We start from the raw sequence: 8,917 nt of genomic DNA, 5'->3' as shown, positions 1-8,917 counted from the left end.
GGGTTAAAAAGTTTCAGTGTCTTTTGTTTCTTTTTTTTTTTTTTTTTTTTTGTTAGAGGGCCAAGGGGAAGGGGACCGCCTTCATGGTGTTCGGAACCTATTGAGCGCCCATCCATTCTTAGTGCTAGTGAACTTAAAGAACTTGACAAATTTGATAATCTAGATGCTGAGGCTGATGAAGGCTGGGCAGGTAAGAACGTCCGATTAATGGTTTCTACTATTTGTACATGGAATCTTTCTGAAAGATTAATTTAATATTTGCTTATGCATCAGGTGCTCAAAGTGAAGTGGATTACACTGAGCAGCTGAACTTCAGCGATGATGATGAGCAAGGAAGTGGTCAAAAAGAGAAGGAAAGCGGGTGAGTTGGTGTTGTTGATTGGGTGTGAATGCCACTTAACTAGCTGAGCTTCTGGGAAGGTTGAGTTAAATGAGTGCAAGTACTTGTTCCAGTAATTTATTACTGTATTAAATTGTATAACTGCCTGCAGCCTCCAGTCGGCAGGCTGTGTAGTAGAAATTATCCTTGCTGTGGAGAACTTCTGCTCTTGCTAAGAAACACTGAGGATAGAAAATAAATCGCCAAATATCTGTGCGGAGTACTCTTTCCATTTTTCTTATTTCTTTTCACATAGTGATGAACAAACACCATCAAAAGATTCCCAGAAGGAAGATGGCCAGAAGGAAGCAGAAGAACAGACAAGTGCTAAGTCTACCACCCAGATTTCTACAGCAGCAACCAAAGGACCTTATGGCAAAAGCTCTCAGCTTGAGCAGGTGTGTGTGTTCTTATATTCAGCTCTTCTGGCAAAAGCTTGGACAGGAGAGGCGTGACTCAGGTGTCTTTCCAAACTGTCAGGTCATTTAAGGTTATGAACATGAGTGAAAATGTCAGCTACTTGAAAGCATTATCTGAGCTGTGGTAACTGATCGGGGGCTGCTTAGTCAACTTAGCTCCTTCTGGTCCCAAAATAAAAATAGCACGTCTTTATCTAGTGTGTTCTAATCCACAGTTGTGAGGAGGTGAGAAACTTCTGTCAGTGACTGTGACTCAACTGTCAAGCTTAAACTTGATACTCTCATCTGTCCATCCCTGTAACGGTGAATGAAGCCGTTCTGGAATCCATCATGTTTTATTGTGGCACACAGTATATAGCGCCCTGTTGGCTCATGCATTTTTTTGTGGGTGTGGGGTGGAGTTTTTTTGGTATCGTGACCCACTGTCTTCAGTGCAACTTAGCAGTAATGTATCAGCCCACTTCTGACATCTCAGGCAGATAGATTTTTATACACCTGTGTAGACTTCATCAGCTCAGCCGTTTTGGTTTTTGCTGTAGGAAAGGAAGTCTGGCAACCACCTCAGCTTACACCTGCTTCAGCGCTATTTTTATTTTCCCAGGAAATGCTGCTGTTGGCTTTGTCTCACATTTCCCAGAAACGTTTTCTCTTGACACCAGTAATGGTGAAGATGGGGGATCTTAAAATGGTTTTACGTGCAATTTATATGTGAAGAACACACTGCCTTTCAGGGTTTAATGCTACCCTGAATCTGAGGAAAAACACTATAGTAACAGAAACTCTGATATTTGGATGTGTAAATCTTTAATTGCTTGGTTCTCAGTACCTAAAGTGGAAATGTTCTCGCCCTTGTTTTGAATGCAAATTTGTATCGTATGCAAATAGTTCACTGGGTGTAGTATCGTAATGCAGTAGAAAACAGTAAATGTGAACTTTCTCAGCTTTACTGTTGTTAGGAGCTTGCTTAACCCCAGTACTGTCTTTGATCCGATAGGATCGGGGTCCGGCACAGCCTTTGATACATGAAAGAGGTGGTCCTACTCTTCATCCAAAATCTATTCTACCACCGGTAAGAAAAATTAGAATTGTCCTTACTTCCTTGAGTTAAATTCTTCAGTGCTTAGGTGGAGGGAGTTAGGCTAAGGAAAGTAAAAATAGGCTTCAGTAGGGGTAAGCCTTTTCTTTAATGACTGAAATGATCGTAGTGCCTGAGGCCATTAGGAATAGGACCCAAACACAGCCATGCTGCTAATTGTGTAAAGCAGCCCCATCTTCTAAGTAGCATATTAAATGTGTAAGAACTTCAGGAGCCTTCAGTTATCCAACCCCATGTGGGAGCTAGAGAGGTCAGGGGCATGGGAACAGTGCTGGAGGGTTGGCTGCTGAGGCAGAAGGGGAGCCGAAGTCACAAATGAAATCTGTACATAGTAACTTCCTACCAGTCTTCAACAGTCTTCATTGAAATATCTGTTATGTTGAGCTATCCTGAATTTCTTTGACTCCTTGAGGGACTTTTGTCTGAGATCTGCCCTGAGTCTGTGTCATTTATAGCAGCACGTAACCAAATCTAAAAGGTCATCTTTGCTGTCACACTTTGCCTTTGTGATGGAGAGGAGTGACATGAGCCCGACTGAATCTTTACCTCTCCCTTCTGAGCCCAGGCTGCATGAGTCTGAACTGGAGCAGGAAGGTGGGGGTTAGCTTTTTCTTCCAAATCTTGCTGTTTAAAGGTGCCATGAAACTATGTGCGTTGGCAAATAGTTAAAATGTAATATTTCAGCTGGCTGTTTATACGATACATATTCAACTTGACTTAACTAATTTTAATATTGCAGCACCCTCCTCCCCCTGATCGCCAAGTAGGCCCTGGAAGGCAGGGACCCTTTCCACCTAAACCAGTACCAGATGAAGATGAAATTTGGAAACAAAGGAGAAGACAGCAGTCAGAGATATCCGCTGCAGTTGAGCGAGCCCGTAAGCGGCGAGAAGAGGAAGAAAGAAGAATGGAAGAACAGCGGAAAGCAGCTTGTGCCGAAAAGCTGAAACGATTAAATGAGAAATTTGGCTGTGTGACAAAACCCTCCCGGGAAGACCCTCTGAAAGAGAGGGAGAGGGAAAGGGAGAAGGAGAGGGAGCGGGAGAGAGAAAAAGAGAGGAAGAAGGAGAAGGAAAAAGAGAGGGAAAGGGAGAAGGAAAAGGAAAAAGAAGAAAAAGAAAAACTGGAGATGGCAAAAGAGCAAGAAAGGGAGAAAGAGAAAGAAAAAGAAATGGAGAAAGAAGAGAAGGAAAATGAGAAAGACAAAGAAGAGGAGAAACCAGCACATGATGTTCCTGAGACTGTACAACCTGTGGCAGCCCCTGTAGTAGAAAAACAAGAAAATGAAACCAGGAATAACAAGGAAGAAAAAGGTATGCTTGCATGCAAGTAGGAGTTCTCTGTCTTAAAGCTGAGCCACAGACCGTAGTTGTAATCTAGGAGTCTAATTTGCATACCTAATTAAGCTAGTGCATCTAGACCATTTATTTTCCTGGCGTATTACAGCTGCCAGCTGTCTTTTGAGCTAGACCTGTTTGTCCAACTCATCAAAACATTAAAGGAAAAAATTGGGCTCTGTGATTTAGACTGGACTTTGAAGGATACAGAAAGAAAAGCAGGCTTTATTTTCTTGCTAAAGGAGGGTCAGCAACTCCTGTGGCTGAAAAGCAATGTAAATCATTTCAGCTATTCTGTTCTTTCAGCAAGCCTAGAGAAGTAAACACACAGAGCATGTATTTAAACTTGGTGCGTTTTTTGCAGAGAAATTTGAATGTCACAAGAGAACTGCTAGACTATGCTTATTAAGGTTGTGTTAGCCTTTTAAATGGAGAAGTGGGCCTGTATGAACCTCCTGAGGTTCAACAAGCCAAGTGCAAGGTCCTACACCTGGCTCAGGGCAATTCTCGATATCAGAGAATCAGTACAGGCTGGGGCATGATGTGAAAGGCTGGACATAAGCCAACAATGTGTGCTTGCAGCCCAGGAAACCAACCACGTCGTGGGCTGCATCAAGAAAAGTATAGCCAGCAGGTCAAGGGAGGGGATTCTACCCCTCTGCTCTGGTGAGACCTCACCTGCAGTGCTGGGTCCAGCTCTGGGGTCCTCAGCATAGGAAAGACATGAACCTATTGGAGAGGGTCCAGAGGAGGCCACAGAAATGGTCAGAGGAGTGGGGACAGGCTGAGAGAGTTGGGGTTGTTCAGCCTGAAGAAGAGAAGGCTCCAGAGAGACCTTGTTGAGGCCTTCCAGTACTTAAAAGGGACCTATAGGAAAGATGTGGACAGTGTTTTTAGCGAGGTCTGTTGTGACAGGGTGAGGAGTGATGGTTTTAAACTAGAAGAGTGGGGATTTAGACCAGATGTAAGGAAGAAATATTTTAGGCTGAGACTGGTAAAATGCTGAGCCAGGTTGCCCGGAGAGCTGGTAGATGCCCTGTCCCTCGAAATGTTCTGGGTCAGGCTGGACAGGGCTCTGAGCAACATCTTCTAGCTGAAGATGTCCCTGCTCGCTGCAGGGGGTTGGACTAGATGAGCTTTGAAGATCCCTTCCATCCCAAAGCATTCTATGAAAAGTGATTGTAAAACCAAACCATCATTCATAAAAAAAGTTGATTAAAATGTAATACAGTAGCATTGATACAGTACTTCTTAAATCATGGAGTAGTTACAGCCAGTGGTTACTACTCGGTATTTCTGAGTTTAAAAGGGACTGAGAGATATATTAACAATTGTTCTGTTTTGAGGGGCTGTTTTTAAATTTCTGTGCTTTTATTGGTTTTGAAAACTAAGACTGTAAGGTTAGACAGACTCTCCATTTTAGAACATCCTTTATCTGTAATTCTGATGAAACGGGCGTAGTTTTAAGATTCACTCGTCTCCCATGTGTGTTTGGTTTCAGAAGATCAAGCCGTCTTTACCAGACAAGATAGCAGTCGGAATGAGAAAGAGATTTCACAGGTGACTCATGAGAGTGAGCTAGATTCAGGATCTCAGCCTCGTCCTGCTGTTTCCTCGGGCTATTCTAAACAGTTCCAGAAGTCATTACCACCAAGATTTCAGAGGCAGCAGGTAACTAACCAGTTCATTAAAAGAAGGAAGCTCATTAAATGAGTGATGTCTTCTGCCTCATTCTGAATGAGAACGTGACCGCAGGAGTTGGAAAAACCCTAAGCTTTTTGTTGGTTTCCACCTTTTGTAATGTCTGTGGTGTTGGCAGGAGTCGCTCTGCCTGAAATGCTTCTTGTCACTTGCGGACTATGTACGTGAGCAGAAAGCAAGAGGTGCTTTTAAAACCAGCTGATTTTCCATTGGTTGCTGGAAGTAGAGCGTTACCCTGTGGTTTACTGCGGAAGCTGGGCATCTGATCGTTTCTGCAGCTTTTTCTTAAAGGGAGTGACACTCACAAATGTAATTTGGACTTGGGTCCTATGATCTGAAGAAACTTTGCGTTTACGACATGCATGAAGTTTAGGTTGTTCTGTGTGTCAGCGGGGCACCAGCAAAACTGTAGCTGCTCTGCATTGTACAGTTACTGTTCATCCTGATGCCTCTTTGCGATGAACTTTCAGAATACTCAGTGTCCTGGAGATAACTTGTTTGTTGTTTCCAAGGGTTATTTGGACTCTGCTCAACTCTTCATCTTAAAAAGTCTTACAACACTGTTTTCTTTTATGCAGGAACAAATGAAACAGCAGCAGTGGCAGCAACAACAACAAGGTGTCCTTCCACCATCCGCTCCCTCACAGCCTTCTAGTGGCCCTGTCCCACCTCCCCAGCACAGACCCCTTTACCAGCCCATGCAGCCACATCCTCAGCATTTAGCTTCAATGGGCTTTGATCCACGGTGGCTTATGATGCAGTCTTACATGGACCCACGGATGATGTCGGGAAGACCTGCAATGGATATGCCTCCTATTCATCCAGGTAAAATCTGGCAGTGTTTTTTGACCACTGAACTGGCTTAGTTTTGAAATAGAAGTCTTTCTCTAACCACACTATGTATAGTAATAGTGAATGGGTAGGTTTTTAAAAAAGAAAACTACATTATTTCATTATTTAAGACAAAGTAGATTTTAGTAATACTAGAAAAATGATGGTCATGTAATATATAACTGTGACAACAAAGTAAAATCACAGCTTGCTTCTTCATCACGGGCATGTTAGTGACAGTTAAGGGTGTATTCAGAATGTCAGCCTAAGCCTTACTTTGTGGACAGATATTTCCCCTGTACTCTGCACTGGTGACACCACTTTCCCCTGTACTCTGCACTGGTGAGACCACACCTTGAGTACTGTGTTCAGACTTGGTCCCCTCACTCCCAGAAGGACGTTGAGGTGCTCAAGCACATTCAGAGAAGGGCAGTGAAGCTGGTGCAGGGTCTGGAGAGCGAGTCTTATGAGGAGCAGCTGAGGGAACTGGAGTTGTTTAGGCTGGAGAAAAGGAGGCTCAGAGGAGACCTTATTGCTCTCTACAACTACCTGAAAGGAGGTTGTAGAGACATGGGGGTTGGTCTCTTCTCCCATGTTGCAAATGACAGGATGAGAGGAAATGGCCTTAAGTTGATCCAGGGGAGATCTAGGTTAGAGATCAGGAAAAACTTCTTTACAGAGAGGGTTGTGAGCATTGGACAGCTGTGCCAAGGCTGGTGGTGGAGTCCCCATCCCTGGAAGTTTTTAAAAGACATGTGGATGTGGCGGTGAGGGACGTGGTTTAGGGACCTTGGCAGTGCACGGTGAATGGTTGGATTCGATGATCTTAAAGGTCTCTCCCGACCAGATGATTTTACGATCCTATGAGTTAAGCTCAACTGAGAAAAGTAGTGTATTTACCATTTGTGTTTCATAATGTGTTAGCACTTGATACTACATTGTTTATTTTAAAAAGCTTGAAAGTCTGTTACTTTTATCTATTAGCACCTCTAGAGTCTTAATAAATTGGTGGTTTAAGGTTTGGGCATTAGAAAGTCCTTTTTAATTTGTGGAACGGCCATCTGACTTGCGATTAGGAAAGCTGTTGTGCGTAAATGATACATGTCTGGCATGTAATGTAACAGCGATACTTATTCAGCTAATGAGGAAAGGAATGGATATCCTGAGAGAATGCAGGGAATGAACAGGGGAAATGGCAGGCTAGGCGAAGACAGTGAAAGCTGTAGCATTTCTTTAAAACATTGTTAAGGACTCCGGGTCCTTTTTTCTTGGCAGAGTACAAAATAACCTGTGTGTACACACATCTTGCTTTCTGCCATTCAGATCTTAGAGCAGAAACTTCATCCACAAGTCTACAGACCTGGTTCGTCCAATTATAGTGGAAGCAGACGGCTTTTCCATTTGTTAGTGTGTAAGGTACTAGTGGTGAATATGATTTAGTCCTTTTGAGGTCAGCTGGCTGAGATTAGGCACTTGGTTTCAACAGTGGAAGGTAGAGAGGAAAGGAAATCGGAGAACAGTGTTCCTCAACACCTCCTGATATGCTTTATTTGTGGTGTGGTAGGTTTCTTTGGTGTGAAACTTTTCAATTGTTGACCTTAAATCCATCACAGGAATTATGCCTCCCAAACCACTGATGAGAAGAGACCAGATGGAGGGATCATCAGCTAGTTCAGATGGATTTGAACATATCGCTCGCTCAGCAAGAGAGCACACTGTTCCTTTGTCGGAGCCCCGCATGATGTGGGGGTCAGACCCGTACCCCCATGCAGAACCTCAGCAAGCTAGCTCTCCTCCCAAAGTGTTAGAAGATCCTGATAATTTGAGGTAAGCTTGAGTTACGTACTCCTGCACATCACCTCTGTGAGCCATACATACTCAGTGCTTGGCTGTGTACTTTCCATTGCAAACCACGGTTTAACCTGAGTTATAGTTGCTCTTTGCGCAAAGCTTTCAAAGGAGTTGTGGCTGGAGGGTGCAGTGTGCTCGGCACTGTCACATGAAACGGAAGACATGGCTGCTGTGTATGGGGTGTGGAAAGACAATTTACTCCTGTTCAGCATCCTTAACCTAATTTGATGAATCGTGATTGCCATACTACGTAGAATTTTCAGTTTTGTAGAACGCTGCTGTAGCGTTGTCCTGTTCTCCATCTGCCCTCCTCAGATCTGAGAACTTCTGTCTGACGTGTATGTTTTAAAAGTGATGTGGTCAGGACAAGTGGTTAAAAGGAAGACAGTCACTTTTGACCTTTGCTGCATAGCGAATGGTCAGGAAGGCTTCCTCTACATCTTCCAAGTACCCAAAAGTTCTTCTTGCTGTACTGCTGTTTGACACTAGCCTGCTAACTGGGAGGTTCCTTTTAAAGCTGCTTGTATAGCCATGAACAGTAAGATTCCTAAAGCTCACTGCACATTTGACACTTCTGACCTCTTAATCAGGACAGAATAAAATTGACCTCTACAGCTAGCAGCCACTATGAATGTTAATACCTATTATATCCTTCATAGAAATAGAAAATCATTTAAGTAAATATGAGTAAAATTTTTTCCCCCACCCTGATGTTCTTAATTGCTTTCTGCTTAGGTCCGAGGCACACTTGGAGCAAGAACGAGTTGCTGTCCCTGCCAGTGCTTATCCCGTAGAACACAATCAGCTGGACTCTCATCCAAAGACAGACTTTTTCAGAGAATCAGCAGAGATGGAGGTACAAAAGTTCCCAAGCAGGCCTTTGGAAGATGTACAGCCTCTCCAAACTGACACACCTAACATGGTAGTTAATTTTGAGGGAGTGAATGAGAAAGTTACACGTAGCTCTCCAGAAGAATTGGTGCCTGTGGGGGAAAGTCACTCTTCGCTAAAGAGAAGCATTTCCCATGGTTCAAGTCACTCTTTAAAGTCAGAAGACCAGAGGAATGAGACAGCAGCAAGTATCCCTAAGTTAAATAACAGGCCTGTGGAAACAAAGGACACAATTGAGAGACTCGAGATTAAGCCAAAAAAAGAAATTTTGATCAATAACAGAACATCAGAAGGACCAAAACCTGAAAAAACTTTCAAACCTAAGTCTGAAACAAGATGGGGTCCTAGGCCAGGTTATGGCAGGAGAGACGAAGGCGGTGATAGACCAGTAAGGAGATCAGGCCCTATTAAA

The 8,917-nt window shown here is 43.5% G+C and overlaps 1 protein-coding gene across 1 annotated transcript in view; it reads left to right on the top strand.

Moving 5' to 3' along the window:
* PRRC2C (proline-rich coiled-coil 2C) overlaps nt 1-8,917 on the top strand; it is a gene marked incomplete at its 3' end in the record, with an annotated part of 54,021 nt that overhangs the window by 10,709 nt on the left and 34,395 nt on the right. Inside the window, exons 7-15 of the mRNA XM_010136265.1 lie at nt 57-190; nt 274-361; nt 636-777; nt 1,793-1,867; nt 2,634-3,207; nt 4,742-4,902; nt 5,511-5,757; nt 7,377-7,590; nt 8,350-8,917. The exon at nt 8,350-8,917 is cut by the window's right edge and continues 10 nt beyond it. Of these exons, the coding sequence (XP_010134567.1) occupies nt 57-190; nt 274-361; nt 636-777; nt 1,793-1,867; nt 2,634-3,207; nt 4,742-4,902; nt 5,511-5,757; nt 7,377-7,590; nt 8,350-8,917 (2,203 nt within the window). The remainder of the gene's footprint in view (nt 1-56; nt 191-273; nt 362-635; nt 778-1,792; nt 1,868-2,633; nt 3,208-4,741; nt 4,903-5,510; nt 5,758-7,376; nt 7,591-8,349) is intronic.

This window comes from Buceros rhinoceros, unplaced genomic scaffold, assembly GCF_000710305.1.
Source record: "Buceros rhinoceros silvestris isolate BGI_N320 unplaced genomic scaffold, ASM71030v1 scaffold4185, whole genome shotgun sequence".
Lineage (NCBI taxonomy): Eukaryota > Metazoa > Chordata > Aves > Bucerotiformes > Bucerotidae > Buceros > Buceros rhinoceros.
The sequence above is the reverse complement of the archived record's forward strand: the minus strand, read 5'-3'. Positions and strand labels throughout refer to the sequence as shown.